Source organism: Aedes albopictus, chromosome 3 (assembly GCF_035046485.1).
Source record: "Aedes albopictus strain Foshan chromosome 3, AalbF5, whole genome shotgun sequence".
Lineage (NCBI taxonomy): Eukaryota > Metazoa > Arthropoda > Insecta > Diptera > Culicidae > Aedes > Aedes albopictus.
In genome coordinates, this window is record NC_085138.1 from 112,570,256 (window position 1) to 112,596,970 (window position 26,715).

Sequence of the window (26,715 nt, forward strand, 5' to 3'; positions counted from 1 at the left end):
CACTATCGCAATTTTGTTTATTTGACGTAGCGCTACGTTTTTTGTTTCATAAACCAAGGCATTTCGAAACTCATCCGTTCTGCAAGAAACCGTTTTGAGCCAACATTTGTCTTTCCCTTTTTCTCTGAAATGTGTACGTTGTTGTAGGAAAATATTCGAAACCAAGCCGAAACAAACGAGTATCTTTCTAATCAGCTTCTTTTTGCCACTATTATGCCTTTCGTCGTCATCGCCATTCGAACGTAACAATAATCTCACAACGTAAAAAAAAATCTGATATCAATCGTGTTATTTCTCGCGTCCGCGAATTGCGTCTTCGGCTTGGTGCGCCGCCACTGTGAAATAAAAACATTCTCGCTAAACTGAAAAACCGGTAAAAATTGAAAACCGTCGCGAATGGCCGCCTATCTGAACCGGACCCTTTCGATGGTGACGGGCTCGTCGTCCTCCGCGGCGAATGGGTCCTCGACGGGATACGACCCGGCGGCGCTGATCGATGCCGCGTCATCGCCACGGGGCTTACATACGGCCACTGCTGCCGGCGGCATGGTGGGCCACAACGACGTCTCGCCGCTGCAGATCTTTGTCCGGGCCAAGAAGAAGATCAACGACATCTTTGGCGAAATCGAGGACTATGTGGTGGAAACGACCGGATTCATCGATGGTGAGTACGAAGTAGATTATAGAGTCCCAGTAGCGATAAGGGTCCATATAGCCATAACCGTAACAAGGTGTTGACTATCTGGAAAGACCTGGAAAATCAGGGAATGTATTTCTGAATTTCCAGGTCAGGGAATTTTATTGATGGTCAGGGATTTTATTTTTCACGACAACCATAAAACAATCTATCAGATCTTTATAATCTTCTATAATTGTAAAGTTTTAGGAACTTAACATTTCAAAACACGCGCCGTTTTACAAAGTACAACACCACCAAAAAAACCTTGCTCGTCGTATGCAGCACGAGCGTGGTGCCGTTTCAGCTCCACGCAAGTGCACGTTAAATATTTGTTTACACCGTTAAATCCATGATTCTGATTTACAATAAAATCAATGTATGATCTTAATCCTGAGTTCGGGAGTATTCAATTTACACTGCTGTTCTAAATTTTATCTTGCAGCTTTCCATGTTATAATTGCGAGTGCAAATAAACTTCAAATTGAAATTATATCACACTGTATTCAAAATGTATAATCTTTAATGAATTTTTTGCCCATTCTTTGGTGATATCGTTTAGAGATACCTACCTCACTGAGTCCTGCATCTTAACCTTCTCTTTCCCATGGTAGCACAGGTGATCCACTACTTTGCACTGTTCATACAAATACAGGATAAGTTAGATTCATCCCATTTTTTCGTCAGATGTTTGTAAACGTTAAATGAACTATTATGCAAAGTTTGGTCAAAATTTCTCTGCTCGTTTTTATTCTAGAGCTAAATCATTTAGCGAAAGTCGGTATTTTTTCTGTTTTAATTTAAACAATATTTGAATACCTATTCAATATTCCGAAACATGAATATTATATTCAACGAAAAAAAAATACTAGCATGCCTTACAGTATGTATATTAGCACAATAAAATACCGTTTCACAAACAAGTTTACTATAAAACACTAATTTTATGAACAAACATGTGGATCATCAGTGATCCATTGGGAACATAACGACATTTTTATCCTTCCTGATCTAACCTGTTCCTTGTTAGCATGTTTGTTTACATCCAAGACATTTGCCATTATTAATAGTGTTTCATGTAAAAATGTCATTTTTTCATATAATGTAATCTATTTAGCGCCGGCAATAAGTCGCAGATGAATCCAGGAGGGTTTATATGGTACGAGGAGAGAAGCCATAGATTCGAAGAGGACCATGTCCGAATACCTACCTACATATGTATGATAACTGCAAGAAGTCCCACAAGCTTCATTAAATTTTACAGAAGGGCTTGATAAGAATCTCGAGATAAAATCAAGATGTAATAGACGATTTTAAATATATAGTTTTGAAAAAAAAAATACAAAAAAAAACAAAAATTATATATTTCGCGCTTAGTATCATACGGGCGTATCTACAATGATCGATTTCTCTTCATCGATTTTCTCTTCGGATTATTACGGGATATACGTTCAATATTCGGATGATCTCTCGGTGTATTTGGATAAAGGACGACTAGGGCTAGCATCTACATCAACAAAAACAACCGAAAATTATTTGCCGTCCAAGTTATTAACCAAAGAGACAATCGATAAAGAGAAATCGATCATTGTAGATACGCCTGTATGATACTAAGCGCGAGATATGTGCCTTCAGTGCATCCATCTTCCCAATGGATCACAGGTGATCCATCCCAAAAATCAAATTTTTCATTTCTAACAATGTTTTGGAGTAAAACTATACATCTTTTGTTCTGGTGATTTATTCAGAAACCATTTTATCTATTTTTGAATGTCAAAAAACCTTGTGGGAAAGAAAGGGTTAACGGGTTTCTAATAAAATTACACAGCGTAACAAAAATTAACTTTTGGTCTGTCTCAAGACCAAACTTATGTATCCCTGACAGTTCTGTGTTGTTTTGTGGAATTCATTACCAAGTTACATGAAAAATCAACGGTCTGTATTTGTGTTCAAAAAGCAATGTCAAGAGTATTTTGATTAGTCAAGATTGGATAAGGAAAGAAAAAAGTGTGTATATTAATGTGTTATTTTTATTATACAGGGGATAGACAAATTGATCGGGACAGGCAAAATTTCCACTTTACAAAAAATGTCCAATTAGCTGTAACTTTTCGATAAGTGCATCAAATATTCTAAAATTTTCACTGTAAGTTGATCAACTAGTTTAGTATTAGTGGAAAAAATTTGGAAAAAAATCGAGCTATTCTGCACGAAGTTATAAGCATTTTAGAAAAAGGTAGAATTATCCGATAGCCAACTTTGAGCTGTTATATCTTCGGAATCAATGAACCGAATGCAATGAATTTTTGTCCATTTATGACTTATATTAAGAATAAGATCACTAGAATACAAAAATAACTTAAAAATGGCCGCCTTTCAGTTCAAATACTTGAATTTTTCCTGAGAACATCATTTTATCAAAATTAATCTTAAAGGGCTGCTTGTTGATTGTCTAATTTTTCTTATAACTTGGCCAAAATCAACCAAATCATTGTGCTTCTTGTTTCTGGAGCAAGGTATGGTTGTTCCATGGCCCTTCTGTGGGATCCCAGATTGCTCTTTAAAAATGAAACTGAAAAAAATATAGGGGTAGGCGGGGCAATATGGACACCCGGGGCAGAATGGACACCCTCAATATTTTGAAATATGCGAATTTTTTTGAGCTTTTAATGAATGGAGAATATAATCCATTTGTCTAAAACGTAGTTTCAGGAAAGAAACATTCGAAATTAAAATTATACTTGATTTTACACGAAAAAGTTGCGTCCTCCGTTTTTTGTGCATGGAAATTATAATTTTCACACCATCTAAAATAAGATTTAGTGATTAATGTTTTGCCGGTCGATTAAAACCTGATATTTCTAGAACACATGCAAGTAGTTTTGCTGTATCTACATGCTTAACATGTTTATATTTTCTTCTTCATTATATCAAAAATCAAGTATGGAAATATCTTCTGCTGCCGGGGCAAAATGGACACTCACCTTTTTGAAAGAAGCGGCAAGGGAAAAATATAACCTAAATCACAAACCAACCAAATTCTTCGATTTTAGTATATTTTCGGTTAAATGTTCACTATAGTAGACATAGGGTGAAACAAATTGGTCAAAAAACGACAGCAGTGGAAAATAGTTGTTCTAGGCACAGCTGTACATGCCGACAAAAACGATGCTTTATCCAAAACAGCCTGAATTTAAATTAACTGAACAAAAATGAACCACTTCGGCGTATTATTCATCCATAATAGTTGTTTTGTAATGAAATGACTTTATAGGTGTAAATAATGTACGAAATTCGTAAAAGTCTCAAGTTGTCCATATTGCCCCATAGGGGTGTCCATTCTGCCCCGTATGCTTGAAGACGGTCATGAAAAACTAACATTTTTCATAACATTTTTTGAAGTGGATAAATCATTTTTCTTCGTGAGCATTCTTATGCAATAGATGCTAAATAGACTTTAAAAGGATACATGTATCAAAAAACTAAACTTTTTGACATCTTGCCAGGTAAAGTTGGCAAAAACCTTAGGGTGTCCATATTGCCCCGCCTACCCCTATGCAGTGAAGAGAATTGTCAGACAAAAGAGGCACAACACAAACAACAAAGAAGGCGCAACGATTACTCTTTATCCCTACTGGTAACAGATAATGACATGATCTCGAAAACTTTTGTTGCAGACAAAACGGAAGCTGAATTTGTTGCGTACTTTTCAACTCGTGAATAATCAATTATTCCCTAGGGGCAAGACACTGTGTGAACGAGAGTAACTCTGAGAAATTCTGAGTAACTCTTTTCACCGATGATCGACGAAATTTATTGAAAAACACCCCTAAAACTGCAAGAAAATCGAGATATCGGGCAATATTGTTTTGATTTTGCGATAAATCAGGCAACACCCTAGTAAAAACGGGAGCAATCCGGAGAAAGTCTGAGCAACTCTATGAAGGAAAATGCACTCTCCAGCACAGTGTCTTGCCCCAAGATTATTCCCAACCCAAAATCAAAACTGTTTGATGATAGATCTTCAGTAGAGTTGTAGTGTTTACCGACTCAAAGTTACCGTTCGAAAATCGCAATGCAAGGCTTCAAAATCTGTAAACTCGTGGTGTACGATGTTGATCCTTTTATTTTCAAGTTGGGACAAACTTATGTCGCATTGGGTGGATTGTCGCAACAAATACAGGTTGCGACATTGTCATTATTGTTGCGCGATGGTTGAATTTGGATTCACTGGCTATATGAATTTCTATGTTACTTTATAAAAATATTGCAATATCTTTGTTATATTCATATGTTTTGATATATTGTACCTAGACGGGGTGACTTGCAACACTCATTTTCTTAACAATTCAAAGTCCACAAAAATGAAATATTGTTGTTTAACTAATAATTCACCAGCAAAAGTCTGGAGGATCATAGTATGAACTGAAAAATACATTAAAACCTATGCTGCCCCCACTCGCATAACAGTCCCATTTGCAAAAAGTAGGAATTGAGAAAACGGCATTTGAAGTTTGAAAACTTGTTTTCATATAAAACTTTGAAAAATCGACAAAATTTGAAACATATTTCGATCATTTCGAAACTTTCACATATTGCTTTGCATATGGATATATAACTGTAATAGTAGTTTACGCAACAAGGTGCAGAATGAAGATTTTTACAGCACGAGTTGTACACTTATCCAACGAGGCTTGCCGAGTTGGATAAGTACGACGAGTGCTGTAAAAATCGAGTTCTGCACCGAGATGCGTACAACGTTTTTTGCAATTTTATAAATTACCACTTGAGGATAGTTTTTAACAAGAATTATACATCAAACTGCACACTGATGCTCATAGCCATGTTTAAGAAAGTCTGATTATAGCAGGTTATACTGTGCAATTGTCACAATTTTTCAAACCTGCGTCCAGAAAGCATCAAGAAGTTGATCAAAACTGAAAACAGTGCTGTAATGGTTCATTACGCAACGCAAATCAGTGCTGTAATGAACCATTACAGCACTGATAATTTGGTGTGGGAAAGTAGGCCTTTTTCTGTCAGATTTGCGTGAGGTAAAACAGCCTATTACGATGAGAAATTGCAAAAAAAATATTACAATCACTACAAAGTTATTCAGTTGTGTGTTACGTAACACAAAAATCCATAATGGGACAGTTATGCGGGTACTTTGGATATGGGACGCTCATAACTTGGTATTTTTTTCATACATTGACATAAAAATTCGTAATTTTTATTGTTGTTTTTGGAAGTACATCAAAAATGATGACTATTCATAACGTTAACTCAAAAGTGATGAAAAGTCAAATGGGACTGTTATGCGAGTGGGGGCAGTATGTTAAATTAAAAATTAGTAGCTTGATGTTTTTGAGCCCAATATATCCATATAAAAATTCACGATACAGTTTCCTATGTAAAAACAAATGCAAAAATATGAATGTCAGCCCAAACAATATCACAATAGTAGCAAGAATACTTATCAGATATGCTTGAAACTAAAAATTTATATCTGCGTGTTTGAAAAGGGATTTACATTGGGTGTTGCAAGTCACCCCGCACGACTTCTTGTATCAAAAAAGACCTTATTTTGCTTTTTCAACATGAAAAAATAAATCAATCTATAACTTGTTGACTCTATTTTATAGAGGGGCCGGCTATTAAAACTAAAACAGATTAGAGGGGGTCAAATTAAAAAGTGTTCAGATTAGATGAGGTCAAACCAACGGGGGTAGACGGTAGTACAAATAGTTTGAATTTTGAAATTGATTTTAATCAACATTTTTTGTTAGTTGAAGCTGAAAAGTGTTGCAAGTCACCCAGTTTGACGGTAGCTCTTTATTATGGGGAAATTCAGCCCGAAGCTGGTTCATCCCGGAGTAATTCTTTACTTGCCTGCGTTATAAACCAGCATTTTCAAAACATAGCATAAAACTACAGCAGAAACTAATGTTTAACAAATAAGTATCGGCGCGAATTTTGTGTTACAATTGTGATCAAAATATTTGTTTAAACTTGCTATTTCCCACCACTGTATGAATTTTTGACGAAGCAACACAGTTTTCAATACGTCTACATGAAAAAAAAATAAAATAAAAGTATTCATAAAATTGGTGTTATCGCAAATTATAGACAAATATCTAAAGCATTAGGTATTGAAAAAATATGTATTGTTCCAACATTTCAAATGTTTCAACTTTTTTTTTTCAAAGTGCTCCGCGGGCCGCAGTTTGAGCACCACTGGTTTAACCCTTCAGCGCGCGCGCTGTTGTAAAAAGTACAACACTATCAAAAAAACCTCGCTCTTCGTATACAGCGCGAGCGCGGTGCAGTTTCGGCTGCTTGATGGCGCGCGTCCTGAAAGGTTAATGAATTTTTTGCCCATTCTTTGGTGATATCGTTTTGAGATACCTCACTGAGTCCTGCATCTTAACGAGTTTCTAATAAAATTATTTGCGAATGCCCGTAGATGTTGTACAATTAATCATAGAAGATTTTCTAAATTCCGCTCACATTTGTGTTGCATCTCTAAAGATATACTGCCCCCACTCGCATAACAGTCCCATTTGCAAAAAGTAGGAATTGAGAAAACAGCGTTTGAAGTTTGACGACTCGTTCCCATACAAAACCTTGAAAAATAGTCATAACTTGAAAAATATTTGGATCACCTCGAAACTTTCACAGATTGCTTTGCACCTGAATACATAACTGTGAAAAATATTAGGATCACTAAAAAATTGTTCAGTTTTGTGTTACATGATACAAAAATCCATGATGGGACTGTTATGCGGGTACTTTCAATATGGGACGCTCATGATTTGATATTTTTTTCGCTCATTGAGATAAAAATCCGCAGTTTTTATAAAGGGTTTTAAAAGTACGTTGAAAATGATGATGATTCCTTACGTTAACTCAAAAGTGATGGAAAGTCAAATGGGACTGATATGCGAGTGGGGGCAGTATAGGTTTACGTCAAAGTCTTACAAAAGATGATTACCATGTTACTCTTCCGCTTCTTTCAAGATCTACAATCTCACTAGAATGCATTTGTTCAACATCACATTTAAGACAAGACATAATCAACAATAGTACGCCACAATACTCGGTTTGTGGCTGCCGTTCTCCATCCTCGGTCGCGCCCAGTGCTCGCCAGGTCACGCTCCACCTGGTTTGCCCATCGTGCTCTCTGCGCTCCACGCCTTCTTGTGCCAACCGGATCAGTTGCAAACACCAACTTTGCAGGGTTGTTGTCCGGCATTCTTGCAACATGCCCTGCCCACCGTATCCTTCCGGCTTTGGCCACCTTCTGGATACTGGGTTCGCCGTAAAGTGCAGCGAGCTCGTGGTTCATCCTTCTCCGCCACACACCGTTCTCCTGCACGCCGCCGAAGATCGTCCTTAGCACGCGTCGCTCGAAAACTCCGAGTGCTTCCAGGTCCTTCTCGAGCATGGTCCATGTCTCGTGCCCGTAGAGGACCACCGGTCTTAGCGTTTTGTACATGGTGCATTTGTTGCGTGGGTGAATCTTTTTCGACCGCGGTTTTTTCTGGAGCCCGTAGTGATGCGCCTCCGAATTTCACGGCTCACGTTGTTGTCAGCCGTCAGTAAAGATCCGAGGTAGACGAATTCCTCCACCACCTCGACAGTATCCCCGTCTATTGTAACATTACTACCCAGACGGATCCGGTCGTGTTCGGTTCCGCCTATCAGCATGTACTTTGTTTTTGAGGCATTCATCACCAGTTCGACCTTTGCTGCTTCGCGTTTCAGGCGGGTCTACCACCGTTCCAAATGTTCTGGCAATAATGTCCATGTCGTCCGCAAAGAACACAAATTGACCGGATTTTGTGAAAATCGTTCCCCGGCTATTGAGCCCGACTCGTCGCATCACACCTTCCAGAGCGATGTTGAAGAGTAGGCATGAGAGTCCATCACCTTGTCGCAGCCCCCGGCGAGATTCGAATGAACTGGATAATTCACCCGAAACCCTTACCCAGCTTTGCACACCGTCCATCGTTGCTTTAACCAGTCTAATCAGCTTTCAAGAAAAGCCGTTTTCGTCCATGGTTCTCCATAGCTCTGTGCGGTCTGTGGTATGCCGCTTTGAAGTCGATGAACAGGTGGTGCGTTGGGACCTGGTATTCGCGGCATTTCTGGAGGATTTGCCGTATGGTAAAGATCTGGTCCGTTGTCGACCGGCCGTCGATGAAGCCAGCCTGATAACTTCCCACGAACTCATTCGTTTTTGGTGACAGACGACGGAAGATGATCTGGGATAGCACTTTGCAGGCAGCATTCAAAATAGTGATCGCCCTGAAGTTCTCATATTCCAAATGGTCGCTTTTCTTGTGAATGGGGCAGATTACCCCTTCCTTCCACTCCTCCGGTAGATGTTCGGTTTCCCAGATCCTGACTATCAGCCGATGCAGACAGGTGGCCAACTTTTCTGGGCCCATCTTGATGAGTTCAGCTGCGATACCATCCTTACCAGCTGCTTTGTTGGTTTTGAGCTGGTGAAAGGCATCCTTAACTTCCCTCAGCGTGGGAGTTGGTTCATTTCCGTCCTCTGCTGCAGGTAGTCGTCTCTCCGTTGCCGTGGGCTCCCGTGCCTACGTTCTATACGCCGTTCAGGTACTGATCGAAGTGCTGCTTCCACCTTTCGATCACCTCACTTCCGTCCGTCAAGAGGCCTCTGTCTTTATCCCTGCATATTTCGGCTCGCGGCACGAAGCCGTTGCGGGATGCGTTGAGCTTCTGATAGAACTTACGTGTTTCTTGGGAACGGCACAGCAGTTCCATTTCTTCACACTCCGCTTCTTCCAGGCGGCGCTTTTTCTCCCGAAAGAGGCGGGTCTGCTGTTTCCGCTTCTGTATGTAACGTTCCACGTTCTGTCGAATCCCTTGTTGCAGCATTACCGCTCTCGCTGCGTTCTTCTCCTCCAAAACCGTTCTGCACTCTTCGTCGAACCATTCGTTCCGTCGATTCCGTTCCACGTACCCGATGGTGCTCTCGGCTGCGTCCTTGATGACTGCTTTCACTGTACTCCAGCAGTCCTCTAGAGGGGCCTGATCGAGCTAACCCTCGTCTGGCAACGCGGCCTCGAGATTCTACGCGTATGCTGGGGCGAATTCCGATTGCTTCAGTCGTTCTAGGTTGTACTGTGGCGGTCGCCGGTACCGTACATTGTCGATGACGGGGAGTTTTGGGCCGGTACCATAGAGTTGGTCGAAACAAGCATCACATTGTTCATCTGGCCACGTCCTTCACGTCATCAAATATGTAATAGGAGACGTTGATATTTTTGCATAGCCAAATTTAAGCACCTATAAGTTTATCATTTATTCATCGTTCTCCATTTTATCTTTCAGCCCTACCGACCATGGTGGAAATCGTGGACAAAGCCGAATCGGAACAGTTCCGGAGCTACGTGCTCAAGGTGTCCGGCATTCGGGAGGTCCTTGCCCGAGATCACATGAAGGTGGCCTTCTTTGGGCGCACATCCAACGGTAAAAGTTCGGTAATCAACGCCATGTTGCGGGACAAAATCCTACCGAGTGGTATCGGCCACACCACTCACTGCTTCTGCCAGGTGGAGGGCATCGATGGCGACGAAGCTTACCTAGTCAAGGAAGGTTGTGATGAGAAGCTGAATGTAACGGTAAGTTATACTAGTATGTTTGGTCAAATCAATCTTACGTTTGATTCGCATTTTATGAGCACTGTATGACATGAGATTTATTAATGTTTTCTATCTGTTTTTTTTTTTCTATCAGTCGATTAAACAACTTGCCAATGCCCTATGCCAGGAGAAGCTTTCCGAAAGCTCGATGATTCGGATATTTTGGCCACGCAAGCGATGTAACCTACTGAGAGACGACGTGGTATTTGTTGATTCACCCGGCGTTGATGTTTCGCCGAATCTGAACGACTGGATCGACAACTTTTGCTTGAATGCCGACGTTTTCGTGCTGGTTTTGAACGCTGAATCTACTATGACACTGGCGGTAGGATCACGCAACCGTAGACATTCGTGAGCAGTGATTCTAAAAGGCATCTGCGCATTTTTTTTCCACAGGAAAAACACTTCTTCCACGAAGTCTCGACTCGACTTTCGAAACCGAACATCTTTGTGCTAAACAACCGTTGGGATGCATCGGCTTCGGAACCAGAGTTCCAGGAATCGGTAAGTCGAACAGCCGCAGCCAGAGGCCGGCTATCTAATAGTGATGATTAGTTACCATAGCCATTCTTCTTCCATTTGTTTCTTTCTCTTTCTCCCAAAATTGTACCATCATTTTATCATTTCCCAGAGGGACCTGGATAAGGTAATGAAGCAAGTTTGACCGATGACTTTCGCTTCCGCTGCCATTGTCTGTCCTATCTGGCAGTAACTGCTTGTACTCTATATTTTGTGTTTCTATATATAGTTTTTGATTTTGCAGTGGTACTTTCTCCGATATTTTTAAGTTTGACTTGAGAATATACCAGCGTAGATAAATTGTTATAATATTCAAAATCAAAGAATGATCAACATACTTAATTTGGATTACCGGAATAGGGTAGGGCGGGGCAAGATGAGCACCCTAAGGATCACGTTGAGTTTATTGAAAGTTAACACAATTTTTTAAAGTACCTCTCAGTAGTTATTTTCTATATCATGTTTTCTATCACCCATAAACATAGGAGGGTTCAAAATTCACAATAAGGATGATTTATTTGACTAAACAAAAAAGATGTTTTATAGTCAGTTCGAACATGCTACGGGGCAAGAAGAGCACTTCATTCAAATCCCAATATTTTAACAATAAATTGGCCATACAGTGATTGATATAGTAAACCTTGTTTATAGCTATGATATCACGTTCTAAAATTATCATTTTTTTCGATTATTGAAGAAAAAAAGGCGGTTTTATAATCCTTTATACAAAATGACCCGAAAAACAATAAACGATTATTAAGTTGCTTATTTTTAGGAATTTACGCTACCAAATAGTTGCAGAGGCTACGGAAACCTATGTTCGGCACTATTGAGTGGATTACAATAATTTCAAAATATTTTTTATATTACCCTGACGGGGAATAATGGGTGCTCATCTTGCCCCACTATAGTTAAATAACTAAAATTGAATAAATTTTAATGTTTGTTTTGAGAAAATATTCTCTAATGTAAATTAAAATGCTTTGCAGTAAGCTAGTAATGTTGGCTGATAACCAGAATTATGGTAAAAATTTGATTCTGACATAAAAACCTTATTTTATTCCGATGATTTCTTATAAGAAAATGCTCAAAATCCATGCCATTGAATAATTTGACGATATTTTTTAATTAGTTTTCATATCATATGCTGATTTATCGACCGTATTCTATTAATAACTTGATGATTTTTGTGGCTATATCGGTCTCTTTCTACTCATAGTATAAGGGAGTAGAGATCAAAGTGGATAATGAAATGATAGATATGATAGAATTCGGTAGGTAGCGAACAAGTGTGAAAATTTTATAGAAGGTGAAATTAGGCAAGTAGGCCATGTATTGAACGAATACATCGAATGCGTGAAACTTCTGCCGTGCGACCTTTGCTCTTAAACAGATCGGCTTGGTTGGTAGTTCATACCACCTTACCAAGACTGGCAAAAGTTTCAGGCACCCGACTGCCTAATGTATTGTTCTGTTTTCATCACAAATTCTATCGATCGGTAGCTTTTTCGGAATTCGCACTCCGTTCATAGAGGTATGTCTATATCGCGGCGTGTTCTTCCTATTAGCTTTTTCGATCTTATAGGATAGAACACTTTTCTTTTTGAGCCAAACTTTTCATATCATATGCTGACTACTTGCCTAATTTCACCTTCTATAAAATTTTCACACTTGTTCGCTACCTAGCGAATTCTATCATATCTATCATTTCATTATCCACTTTGATCTCTACTCCCTTATACTATGAGTAGAAAGAGACCAATATAGCCACAAAAATCATCAAGTTATTTTTTAATTAGTTCATTATGAAGTACCTTTTATCAGGTTTACAAACAGGATGAACATTATTCTAACGGATTATGAAGTTGTTTGGGCAAAATTCATCATAAAAGTAGTAAAACTGAGGGGTGCTCATCTTGCCCCTGGTGGCCATCTTGCCCCGTCCTACCCTATCAGCGTTTTTCATGTTCGCCCATCGTGGCCGTTGCCTTCAAAGCCTTCTTGTGCCAGCCAACCGGGTCAGTAACATCGGCGTTACATTACATGCGTTATGCAACGTACCGTTAGACCGTAGACTTACTTTGGAGAACGTTGGACGAAGTCTTAACAAAATAAATTGTGATAAACTATCGTATAAAGAACCGCGTTTAGCAGTAGTCGAATTGTTTCTGAAAAAAAACAGTACCTACCTTGATACCTTGTTGGCTACAAAGTAACTTTACTCCAACGCCGAGCGTATAGTAGAGCACCATCTTCGACGGTGTTGGGCGATGTTCCTTCCCCGAACGTAAAGGTATCGCAGATCTTCTTCAACCGAGTGCAGCCAGCACGTTCGCGGCCGCCCACGAAGTTGCCAACCTCTTCCTGGTTCCCTGCTGAATATTGTTTTCGCTATTCTTTCGTCCGACATTCGCACTACGTGTCCAGCCCACTGAAGTCTGCCGTATTTTATATGTTTCACAATATTCGCATCTTTGAACACTTGGTACAACTCGTGATATATGCGTCTGCGCCAACTCCAAAAGCTTTTCGGTCTACCTCCTTTAACTCCACGCTTCGTGTCCGTAGAGGGCAACCGGAAGAATCATCGTCTTTTACAGAGCGAATTTTGTTTGCGTTTGCAAGTTACGGGACCTAAGCTGGCTACGCAATCCGTAAAAGGCCATATTCGCAGCTGTAATACGCTTTTGCATTTCACGGGAAACGTCATTGTCACATGTCACAAGTGTTCCAAGATAAACAAATTCTTCAACAACTTCAAACACAGCCCCATCAATAACTACCTCAGCACTAACACCACTAGGCCTGCTTCTGTCTCTACCCGCTATCATGTACTACGTCTTGGTAGAGTTAATCGTCAAGCCTATCCTCGCTGTCTCTTCAGAGGAGCATAAGCTTTCTCCACTGCCCTACGATCGATGCCGATGAGATCAATATCATCCGCAAAACCGAAGAGCATGTGCGCCCGTGTGATGATAGAGCCATTCCTCTGCACGCCTGACCTCCTAATCGCTCCTTCGAGTGCAATGTTGAACAATAAATTTGAGAGCATCCCCCTGCTTGAATCCATCCAAGGTCACAAACGACGTAGACACTTCGTCCGTGATCCGAATACTTGAGTATTAACGTATACTTGCGTTCTGACATTATCTGCCAAAGCTATTTTCTTTTCACTGAATCGTACGCTGCTTTAAAATCAATGAATAGATGGTGAGTGTGCAAGTTATATTCCCGAAATTTATCTAGGATCATCCGCAGGTTAAACATCGTGATCCGTCGTTGATCGGCCCTCACGGAAACCAGCCTGGTATTCGCCGACGAAAGACTCCTCAAGAGGTCTCAGTCTGTTGAACAGGACACTCTACAGTATCTTATATGCCGAATTTAAAAGGGTTACTTACCTTTACCGGTCAGGCTAAGGCCGGGGTGGCCTCTGCTGTACATTCACACTAAGATTCTAATTTTCCACCTCAGTAATTTTTTTGCGGAGTTCTGCATTTTTTTCCATCTTTTTACTGAGTTTTCAACAGCAGATTTAACTCGGTACACTCGGTAATCAATATTTACCGTTCATCAGTAACGATATTTACCGTTCATCTGTAATTTTTGACAGTTCATTTGCAGAGCTCGTTAACTCATTTACAAAGTATCCAGCAAAAGGGATAACCGAGCGTACCGAGTTAAATCTGCTGTTGAGAACTCAGTAAAAAGATGGGGAAAATACCGAGCTGATCTTTGTGTGTAGTAGCCGCCTCCATTCCACTCGGTCCATGGCTGTTTGTCTCCAGTTCCGCACTCTGCGTAGGGTCCGCAGATCGTCTTCCACTTGGTCGACCCACCTAGCTCGCTGCGCTCCACGTCTTCTTGTACCGGTTGGATGACTCTCGAGAACCATTTTAGTCGGGTTGCTATCCGACATCCTGATGACGTGACCCGCCCACCGTAGCCTCCCAATTTTCGCGGTATGGATGATGGTTGGTTCTCCCAGCAGCTCGTGGTTCATTCGCCTTCTCCAAGTCCCGTCTTCCATCTGCACTCCGCCGTAGATGGTACGCAAAATCTTCCGTTCGAAAACTCCAAGGGCGCGTTGGTCCTCTGCACGTAGGGTCCATGTTTCGTGCCCGCCCAAGTAACAATTTCATTGCTGATTGGTTTTGTTTGATTTTTATTAGGGTTTTATTACACCTCCTCTCCTCTTCTTGGCGTAACGTCCTCACTGGGACAAAGCCTGCTTCTCAGCTTAGTGTTCTATGAGCACTTCCACAGTTATTAACTGAGAGCTTCCTCTGCCAATGACCATTTTGCATGTGTATATCGTGTGGCAGGCACGAAGATACTCTATGCCCAAGGAAGTCAAGGAAATTTCCTTAACGAAAAGATCCTGGACCGACCGGGAATCGAACCCGTCACCCTCAGCATGGTCATGCTGAATACCCGTGCGTTTACCGCCTCGGCTATATGGGCCCTAGGGTTTTATTACAGTAATGATTAAAACTCGCAGTTTTATGACTGCTTTTATGAAAACCATTGATAAAATGTTTTATAGTATACTTGAAGATATCCATAAAGACAGATTTTAAGAGTAAACAAAACTTTCCGATTTGTAAACCTTCTGGCAATCATTATTACCACAATAAAACTGTTCAAACTCTCAACAGATGGCGATCCGTTTGATTAGTAACGACATCTGTTGGTGGAATAGCAGAACTACGACATTTCTAGGTTTCCCAGCAAACCAGAAGTTATATAAGGATGTTAGTCCAAAGTTATACTAATGAACAGATTTAGTTAGAATTATATAAGGTGCAATAACAGATTAGGTAAAATCGTATACGAAGCTCACAATTTAATCCGATTTCATTTGGCAGCATTAGTAATTTAAACTTTGCGTTAACATTTATACAACTTCAATTTGACATTCTACAACAACTTCAGATGCACTTGTTGCGACTTCATTGTAATCTTAAATGCAAGATTACATATGGAGTCATGTTTGTAAAAAGTAAATTATACGCTGAGCGGATCTAGTTGGAGAGCCAGTGGATTATGAAAATTAAGTGTTTTAGCAAATTTTCCGCTAGGTGCATCGTTAATTTCAAATAATTACAGATGCAGGCGAGATTTATTACTTTCACCTACCTGAATATTCAACTTGCAGCTCTGTGCAATCAAGCTCAAATACTAACCCAGCCGTATTACCGGTCAGTAGCTGCGCTGTTTTTGATAGATATTTTCCTCTTTCCCGAATGATTCATGCATTCTGCTTCTGCTATTCAGCCAGACATCAGTTTAATTGAAACAATCACTAAAACACCACAGAAATCACTAAAATCCTTTTTTGCACTTTGCTCCGCTTGCTTACATTTACCCTTTCAACCAAAACACTGACACAACTTGTTGTTATTTCATTGTTTGCGAAAAATAAACCATATAAAGGGGCAAACTAAATTATATATGAAATTATATAATACGCAAAGTGAAATCGTCTAGAATTGTATTTATCAAAATGATATTGTCGATATGCACGTATACGGCCTCCAAAATTTGATCGGTTAGAGCAAACCTGTATTTTACAACCAATCTTTTTTGAACAAATAATCCTCATAACTGAGTTGCGGCAGAGTAATGTCAACGATTTGGTTGGCTGAGATTCAGTACACAATTTTGTGATTCAGGACATTTAGACCAGTTTTTTTATTACTTATATTTGCTTAAATTTCACGTTCTGTAAATGTCAGTGATTGGCACAGTGGTAAGGGTATCTGATTAATAGGCTGCAGGTCGGTAAATCTAGACTTGTAAACTTCTTTTTTATATTTGAACATGTGAAAATGAAATCGTATATATTGCCATGCAAAGTTATAAAAAGAAGTTATATTACAGGTCAAATGAAATCGCCTGAAGTTGTATAACTCAAAGTGATTTTCTCAAAATGTACGTATATGGCCTCCAAATTTGTGCGAATAGAGCATATTTGGTGCATCTTATACAATGTGTTTGGGACGGATAAGAGTTCACTTAGCACAGTTTCAGCAGAGTTATGTGAATCAATTTGTTGGCTGGGTTATTGCGGTCATCATAAAAGTAAACTTGCTTTCGTTTTATTTTCGCTGATTATGATTGTCGCCATATTGAAGAATTTGCTAACGTGAATGGAAAATAGTTAATTTTGCACAAATTAACAATGAATTGATAGTTTGCCACCATTTTCATAGCATGCTCACATAAATATACTATCTCTGCTGTTTTCTTGTGATTCGAGATAGTTTTACTAAATAAACAAATTGATTCATTTCATTCCAAGATTATAATATTAACTATTTTTGAAGCGCATTAATTTTATGATTCTGCAACCCCAATATTCACGATAAAATTGAATGCGCATAAGCCTACCAGCACAATAACAACTACAGTAGACGTTCGGTCGGTGCAAACGGTTTAACTGCAATGCTTTCTAACTGCAAGGCCGGTAAGTGCAACAAATTTGCAGTTATCGCACCGCTTTCCGTCAAAACGGTGCGCCAGGTTAGCCCGAATGAACAGTCGAATGAATTTTACGTTCATTTTACGTCAATTGATGGGTTGTTGACGCCAATCTGACGTTGCAGTTATCGAATTTTGTTCGCTAAGTGAAACGTAAACATGTTGCAGTTATCGAACGTCTACTGTATAATATTACTTTGAAATGACCGCTTCTACTTACAAATGATGTATCGTCCTGGACTTTGCGTGCCATCGAAGAAGCTTCTCTGCATCTTGAGCTGTCATAGTTTTTGTTGAAAAAAAAAACAGCAACAATCGAGAAAGGGAAATTTTTCAACTATTCTTCCTTCGGAAGGGAAGTAAAGCGTGGGTCCCGAGATGAACTAGCCCAGGGCTAAAAATCTCGTTAATACAGATAAAAATAAAAAAAAATAAAATTTTTCAACTAGGTTTTAAGGTCGAACAAAACTTAAAATGTTACTTGGGCGTAGAGGACGACCGGTCTAATCAACGTTTTGTAGATGCTTAACTTCGTGTTACGGCGAACTTTATTCGATCGTAGAGTTCTGCGGAGTCCAAAGTAGGCACGATTTCCTGCCACAATACGCCTCTGAATTTCTCTGCTGGTGTCGTTGTCGTCGGTCACCAGTGAGCCCAAGTACACGAATTCTTCAACCGCCTCGATTTCATCACCGTCGATATTGTGAATGCCGAGCAACTCACTGGAACCATCCGTTCCCAGCCATCTTAGCAAACTACAGTAGAATCACTTGGCATAATACGGAACCTCACGGTGATGGCGTCTTGCTCCGCCAACAGTCCACTCGTCAATGAGGCAGCATCACACTGACGACGACTCCGTCATGGTGCTGGCTGTCACTGATGCTTGCTAGGGGAAATACACGCATGGGAAATGCTACTCAGCTTTGTTCATACCCCACATTCTCCCTCTTCTCCGAAAAAAAAAGTTTTCGACTAGCAGGCTTGTTATTTTTACGCTCAAACCCTCAATTTCGTTCTCTTCATCCTTATGGCACCAATGCAACAAGATACACTTCAAGATACAAGAATTAAGACGAATGGCCACATTTACTTTTTTGTTTAGTAAACGCACTTTTGTTAATATCGAACCTATATCATTTGATTGATAACTTGCAATGCTAACCAATCATCTATGGGGTTTTGCCGAGCTCCAATAAAAATAACTACAACACACGCAGTTGGGTGATGCGTCTTCTCTCCTTCAAGCGCACGTCTCGTTATGTAGCCGGCCCTGTTTTTCTCTCACTCAAATCAATAGTTATTCACGATTGCGAAAATTCGACGAAAACGAACATATTTTGTAAGAATTATTTGTCAAAAAAGAAAAAAAAACAAGAGATTAACGAATTTGAGATTTATCAGACTAAAGATTCCGTATATCATACAACTCCATTTTCAATGCTTCAATGTGATGGTACAGATGGACCATATATAACACACAAATGTCCTTCATTATACGAAAATAGATTCTACAAAACGAGTTCAAAAGAGGTTCTACAACATATTTTCAGTAGATATGTTTCCATTGCGTATTTCGAATTTTAAACTGTTTTACGATATGCAATTTTTATGGGCGGTTTTCATTACACGTCCCTGCATTTTCCTCACTCACAGCTTTCGGCAGTTGTCATGCAACGCCATTTCCTTAGACGAGTTTCTTTACACATCGCTGCATTTTCCTGATGCAAACAATTTTCGGCAGTTTTTCAATAACATTTCCTTGGACGGATTTCATTTCACGTCCCTGTATTTTCCTTATGCAGAAAAAATTTTCGGCTGTTATCCAACAACGCCTTTATCTTGGACGGTTTTCACTACACGTCCCTGCATTTTCTTTATGCAGAATAATTTTCGGCAGTTATCCAAAAATGCCGTTTCCTTGGACGGTTTTCATTACACGTCCCTGCATTTTCCTTATGCAGAAAAATTGTCGGCGGTTATCCAACAACGCCTTTACCTTGGACGGTTTTCACTACACGTCCCTGCATTTTCTTTATGCAGAATAATTTTCGGCGGTTATCCAAAAATGCCGTTTCCTTGGACGGTTTTCATTACACGTCCCTGCATTTTCCTTATGCAGAAAAATTGTCGGCGGTTATCCAACAACGCCTTTACCTTGGACGGTTTTCATTACACGTCCCTGCATTTTCTTTATGCAGAATAATTTTCGGCGGTTATCCAAAAAATGCCGTTTCCTTGGACGGTTTTCATTACACGTCCCTGCATTTTCCTTATGCAGAAAAATTTTCGGCGGTTCGAAACGCCATTAATATGCCCAACCAAAAACCCGAGCAAAAACCAACCCAACCAACCAACGCCGCGAGAATTTTACGGCAACATTCACAATAGTCAAACACCTCTACCATCATGCACATCAACCTGTTTGCATTTACCGTTCAACCGAGCGACAACACGAGCATGTACGATCCGAGGAATCAACGAAAGCGCGACCATCCATGCCGAGCAAGAACATGAAGAAACATGCATGCAATCATTGACCGACCATCTATCCACAGCGTGCTACCAGTCGACAACAAAAATCAACCACGTCACCGCGCCTTTGTTCATGTGTTTGTGCTAGAACCAAGGCTAAAACAGAACGCGGTTGGCATGACAAAAACTTTCCGCGCTCTAGCTTTCGTCAGGAACCGCAGAATTGCAACACCCACTTCACTGTGTTTGCAGCACCACCACGCACTTCACACACCAAAACGATTTGTTTTCTCTCACTGTTTTTATGCCAAGTGATTCTACCTATTTTATGATTAACTTGTTATTGATTATGATGCACTCCTGGCAGGATCGCCAATGTGAATGCCGAGCAACTCACTGGAACCATCCGTTCCCAGCCATCTTAGCAAACTACAGTAGAATCACTTGGCATAATACGGAACCTCACGGTGATGGCGTCTTGCTCCGCCAACAGTCCACTCGTCAATGAGGCAGCATCACACTGACGACGACTCCGTCATGGTGCTGGCTGTCACTGATGCTTGCTAGGGGAAATACACGCATGGAAAATGCTACTCAGCTTTGTTCATACCCCACAGATATGAATTCGGGATGGCGGGCGCGGTGATTACTCCCAGGAGGAGGAGAACGTGCCTCTAGAGCCGACCTACTGATACCTGATACTCCCAGGAGCCCTTTGCCATCATGTACTTTGTCTTCGACACATTATTGACTAATTCGATTCGCCTGGCTTCACTCTTTAGTCGGATGTACGTTTCCGCCATCGTCTCAAATTTACGAGCTATAATATCAATATCATCGGCGAAACCAAGCAGCTGAACGGACTTCGTGAAAATCGTCCCACTCGTGTTTATCCCCGCTCTTCTTATTACACCCTCCAAAGCAATGTTGAACAGCAAGCACGAAAGACCATCACCTTGCCGTAACCCTCTGCGAGATTCGAAGGGACTCGAGAGTGTCCCTGATACTCGAACTACGCACATCACTCGATCCATCGTCGCCTTGATCAACCTTATCAGTGTATCCGGGAATCCGTATTCGTGCATAATCTACCATAGCTGTTCTCGATCGATTGTATCATACGCCGATTTGAAATCGATGAACAAGTGGTGTGTGGGCACGTTGTATTCGCGGCATTTCTGCAACACCTGGCGGACGGCGAACATCTGGTCCGTTGTAGCGCGTTCACCCATAAATCCAGCCTGATATTGCCCCACGAACTCTCTTGCAATCGGTGATAGACGGCGGCATAAGATTTGAGAGAGTATCTTGTAGGCAGCGCTCAGTAGTGTGATCGCGCGGTAATTCCCGCAATCCAACTTGTCGCCCTTTTTGTAGATGGGACACACGATACCTTCCATCCATTCCTCCGGTAATACTTCCTCCTCCCAAATCTTGGTAATGACCCAGTGTAGTGCTCTCACCAGTGCTTCTCCACCGTATTTTAGAAGCTCGCTTGGTAGTTGACCTGCTCCAGCGGCTTTGTTATTTTCAACCAGCCAACCTCCTCCTCAATCTCTTGAAGGTCAGGGGCCGGAAGTCTTTCGTCCTGTGCACATACTCCTAGATCTGTTACCACGCCACCTTCGCTACTTGCAACGTCGCCATTGAGGTGCTCATCGTAATGCTGCCGCCTCCTCTCGACCACCTCACGCTCTCTCGTGAGAATATTCCCGTGATTATCTCGGCACATGTCGGCTTGTGGCACAAAGCCTCTGCGCGAGCGGTTCAGCTTCTCGTAGAACTTTCGTGTGTCCTTAGCGCGGCACAGCTCTTCCATCGCTTCGCGATCTCGTTCTTCCTGCTGGCGCTTCTTCATCCGGAAGACTGAGTTCTGCCTGTTCCGCGCCTGTTTGTAACGTGCCTCATTCGCTCTCGTACGGTGTTGCAGCATTCTCGCATATGCTGCATTCTTCTCGTTTTCAACTGTTCACATTCGCCGTCGTACCCAGGGCCGGATCTAAGGGGGGGGCATTGAGGGGCCCCCACAAAAACCTTTTTTGGTTGCTAACATTGGCTTTATTTTCATATTACTCAAGTACTGTACTGAAAATAAGGAAAAACATTTTTGGTCATCTCTCCGATGGGCCTCCACATCCCCTCGGGCCCCGGGCCCCCACAATCCTTAATCCGGGCCTGGTCGTACCAGTCGTTTCTGTGATTCGGAGTCGCGAAGCCTAGTGCTGTAGCCGAGGTACTACCTATGGCGGATCGGATGTCCCTCCAGCCATCTGCAAGTGTAGCTGCGCCAAGCTGCTCTTCCGTTGGTAGGGCCACTGCTAACTGCTGCGCGTAGTCTTGAGCCACTTCTATGTTACGAAGTTGCTCGATGTTGATCCGCGGCGTTCGACTTCGACGCGTGGTGATAACTGTCGAAAGTTTTGAGTGCATGCATACAGCGACTAAGTAGTGATCCGAATCTATATTCGCACTGCGGTATGTGCGGACGTTGGTTATATCCGAGAAGAATTTACCGTCGATTAGAACGTGGTCGATTTGGTTTTCTATTTGATGGTCGGGTGATCTCCAGGTGGCTTTGTGGATATCTTTGCGAGGGAAGAAGGTGCTTCGGACTACCATACCACGGGAGGCTGCAAAGTTTACGCATCGCTGGCCATTATCATTCGATACGGCGTGCAGGCTGTTTCGCCCGATTACCGGTCTGTACATTTCCTCCCTTCCTACCTGCGCGTTCATGTCGCCGACAACGATTTTCACGTCACGCGGCGAGCAACCATCGTATGTTTGCTCTAACTGCGCGTAGAACGCTTCTTTCTCGTCATCGGGTCTCCCTTCATGTGGGCAGTGGACGTTGATGATGCTGTAGTTGAAGAAACGGCCCTTACCTCTTAACATGCACATCGTTGCGTTGATCGGCTGCCACCCGATCACACGTTGTCGCATCGTCTCAGGTCGCATTTTGCCCAACACTATAAATCCTGTCCCCAGTTCATTGGTGGTGCCATAGCTTTGGTAGAAGGTAGCCGCTCGATGCCCGCTTTTCCACACTTTCTGTCCAGTCCAACAAAGTTCCTGCAACGCCAAGATGTCGATCGAAGTTGCGGGGATGTAGTTCGTCGTATCCTGTCACATCCTGCGAAACCTAGTGACTTGCAATTCCATGTTCCAAGTTTCCAATCGTAGTCCTTATTTCGTCGCGTGGGTCTTTGCCGATTGTATCGAGTCGTATTTTCTCCTATGTTATTCGCAATGGGGATTTTTACGGGTGGCTTATTGGGCCTACGCCAACACTCCTGTCTTGCCGGAGGGCCATCGTGCCAGTTCTGTTTAACGTCCCAACCAACACTGGGACGACCACGCTGATGGGGCTACCACCTTTTGATCTAGCTGGGCGTGATGCAGCGTTTCTTACTCAGTTGCTGGATGCCAGAACAGACGCTGTTTGAGCCGCACCTCCTTGGTGAACAGACACTCGGATCGTACCTCCTCAATCTAGCTGAAGTCAGAAGGACAACAGTGCCCAGGCTGCACTACCAGCTAAGCACACAACTCTTAGCTGGCGGTCTTTGTCATCGCTTGACCCGTGGAAGCATGAGGTAGGAACTTGTGAGGACCAGAGCTATATTGGACGCTCTCCTTATCGACTCACCGTTTTGCAGCCCAATTTAAAAGGGTAATCCCTCTGTAATGGGGCACGTTCGGTGTGGTACTAGATTTGTAGTATGTAATGAGCTGAATTTTTGTACGGTGAGAAGGTCAATTCTCCGTTTTTTGCAAAGAAATGGTGCAAAAAGCGTGGGTATTATGATTTTTTGCCTAATTCGATGCTGTTTGAGCAAAACTTTAGATAACTATGTTGTTTATGTTGCATGAAATGGGGAAAACAACAACACTGTTGTCCAAAGTTTTGCTCAAACAGCATCAAAATAGGCAAGGAATCATAATACCAACGCTTTTTGCACCATTTCATTGCAAAAACGGAGAATTGACCTTCTCACCATACTAAAATTCGGCTCATTACTACAAATCTAGTACTTCATCGATCTGTCCTATTGCACACTCTAGTCTGTGCCCTTTCTTGTAGATTGGGTATATGAGGCCATCCAACCAGCTGGTAGGCAATTCTTCATCCTCCCAAATCTTTACAATAATCTGTTGGATTGATTTATGTAGCTGCTCGCTTTCGTGGTTAAAAGTTTCGACCGTGATCTCGTCCTCCCCAGAAAGAAACAGTATGATAAACTAAAATTCCCAAAAAAAAATTGTCTATCTCAGACCTTTACTAGCAAAACTACAATCTCATTTCGTCATTACATTTTTATATATCGAAGAAAGTACCAACTGTGCATACAATTAAAAACACTAATTTAGAATATGTGTGTGTTATAAAATCAACTGTGAGAGCACTACCTTGTATTCAAACTAGGGATCACACAGGAAAATACGTATACTAGAACCACCTCTTTTATTTCCATGTTTTAAATTTTCATTCCAGGTCAAAGCACAACACCAGGACCGATGCGTGGATTTCCTTGTCAAAGAGTTGAAGGTAGCATCTGCCAAGGAAGCCGAGGAACGCGTGTTCTTTGTTTCGGCTCGTGAAACTTTGCAGGCCAGGCTGAAGGAAGCCGAAGGCCTCCCTGCGACTGCCGGTGCGTTGGCCGATGGTTTCCAAAATCGGTACTTCGAGTTCCAGGACTTCGAACGCAAGTTCGAGGAATGTATCTCCAAGAGCGCCGTTCGGACAAAGTTCGAACAACATAGTTCTCGTGGCAAAAGCATCTCCACTGAGATGCGCATGATGCTGGACAACATTTTCGACCGAGCGAATGTTCTGCGCAACCAAAAGCTCGAGCAGAAGAAGAAACTTACTGATCGAATCGCAAATACCGAAACGCAACTGATGCAAGTAACACGGGAAATGAAAATGAAGATCCACAACATGGTCGAGGAAGTCGAGCAGAAGGTGGCCAAGGCGCTGAACGAGGAAATTTGGCGGCTAAATGTGCTGGTGGATGAGTTCAACCTACCGTTCCACACGGACCCGCTGGTTTTGAACGTCTACAAGAAGGAAATCAACGCCCACGTGGAAAGTGGCCTTGGTTCGAACCTGAGGGCGCGTCTTAGCACAGCCTTAGCCATGAACGTGGAAACGGCCCAACGGGAAATGACCGATCGTATGACAGCACTGATCCCCTCGGAGAAGATCATCACCCACACGCATCACGTCGTCGCGAGAAATCAACCGTTCGAGATGCTCTACACGCTGAACTGTCAGAACCTCTGTTCCGATTTCCAAGAGGATCTGGAGTTCCGATTCTCCTGGGGAATCACGGCGTTCATAGCGAGGTTTAATGGGAAAATGCGAGCGAACAATAAGAAAGCCATCGCACACAATAGGCAAAGTAGCAATATGAATGTAAGGCGGCTAGATTTTTTTTTTTTGTTGGGAAAAGTTTTAACGTTTCCATCTATCTGATCTTTTCAGGCATCACAAATTATGTCTCCCACTTCACCGATGTGTCTTATGCCAGATAACGAACTGATCACTGAGGAACAGCTATCGGTAATATCGAAGGTGGCGATAGCTTCGATTGGATCCCAGGGCACCCTTGGGCTGCTGGTGGCAGGAGTGGTAAGTGTATTTGTAGTCGATATTGTACCTCTAGTTTCCTGGGAACGTAGTTCTCCTCCTTCACTGAGACGTCTTGCATCCAGTCGACCGGAAATATCACGGTATTCCAGATATTGGAGAATAATTGATGCAACATTTGTTCTTGATACTACGGGGTGGGCTGTGAACATCTCGGGTAATATGCAATCGACTCCCGGAGCCCTGTTCGATATCATGCTTTGGATACCTGTTCCTTTCTCCTGTAATGATGGAGCTTCGCTGTTGACGCTGTTGATGTAGAAGACCGGCGTTTGAACTGATCAGCCGGATTGGTCAACGACATCTTAGTCCCACTAAGGTGAAAATTTGAGCCTCAATATGCCATCATACGCCGCGTTCCATAGTACTGGGCCCAGGGTGGACCCCTAAGGCACCCCCGCGGTGACTTCGGAGCTCTTCTCACCTTCCCCACGGAGTCATAGATTAGCACCCTATTCTGGAAGTAGCTCTCCAGTATCCAGCATAGGCTAACCGGGATTCCTAGGTGGTGTATGGCTCACTCTATGGCGGCCCAGCTGACGCTGTTGAACGCATTCTTTACGTCCAGCGTGACGTCCGCGCAATAGCGAATTCCTGTTCGCTTCTTTTGGAGCGCTGTAGGAAGCCGAACTGGTTATCCGAGAGGCCAGAATCATCGGGTTTCTCAGCCTCGACAGAATGATCCGTTCCAACAGTTTTCCGGCGGTATCCAGGAGGCAGAAAGGTCTGTATGTCGACGGGTCGCTAGGTGGCTTCCCGAGTTGGGGCAGTGGAACCAATCTTTGCCTTTTCCACCTCTCCGGAAATTCGCCTCTGTCTAGGCCCAGGTTTCCCAGGGGGGTCACCGACCTTTATCTAGGGGGTCGCGAGGGACAGTCGAATATTTTTTTCTGTTACAGACAACAAATGAGAGAATTTCTATGGGGGGTCGCGAAATGTACGTCTGCTGACCAAAGGGGGTCGCGCACCTGAAAGTTTGGGAACCTATGGTCTAGGCACATCTGCACAGCTATTGTGAACATGTCAGGGCTAGCCTCGATGGCCGTCTTGTTATCGGTCGGGGATACCTTCTGGACCCGGAGCCTTGTTAAACTTATGCGACTTTGCTATTGAGTTCGTCGTTCGTCGACACGCGGAGTTCAGCGAATCCTGGACACCACCAGTATACCGGTTTGCGTCTATTTCTGGGAAAAGATCACATTGGCATTGCGGCGTCATATGCACGGCTTAGG

The 26,715-nt window shown here is 42.2% G+C and overlaps 1 protein-coding gene across 2 annotated transcripts in view; it reads left to right on the top strand.

Moving 5' to 3' along the window:
• LOC109409560 (transmembrane GTPase Marf) overlaps nucleotides 1–26,715 on the top strand; it is a gene marked incomplete at its 5' end in the record, with an annotated part of 31,328 nt that continues 4,613 nt past the window's right edge. Inside the window, 7 exon segments of one of the 2 annotated variants that reach the window (XM_062859643.1) lie at nucleotides 1–664; nucleotides 10,043–10,332; nucleotides 10,448–10,678; nucleotides 10,750–10,857; nucleotides 10,985–10,999; nucleotides 24,326–25,249; nucleotides 25,319–25,465. In XM_062859643.1, the coding sequence (XP_062715627.1) occupies nucleotides 397–664; nucleotides 10,043–10,332; nucleotides 10,448–10,678; nucleotides 10,750–10,857; nucleotides 10,985–10,999; nucleotides 24,326–25,249; nucleotides 25,319–25,465 (1,983 nt within the window). 2 annotated transcript variants of the gene reach the window in all.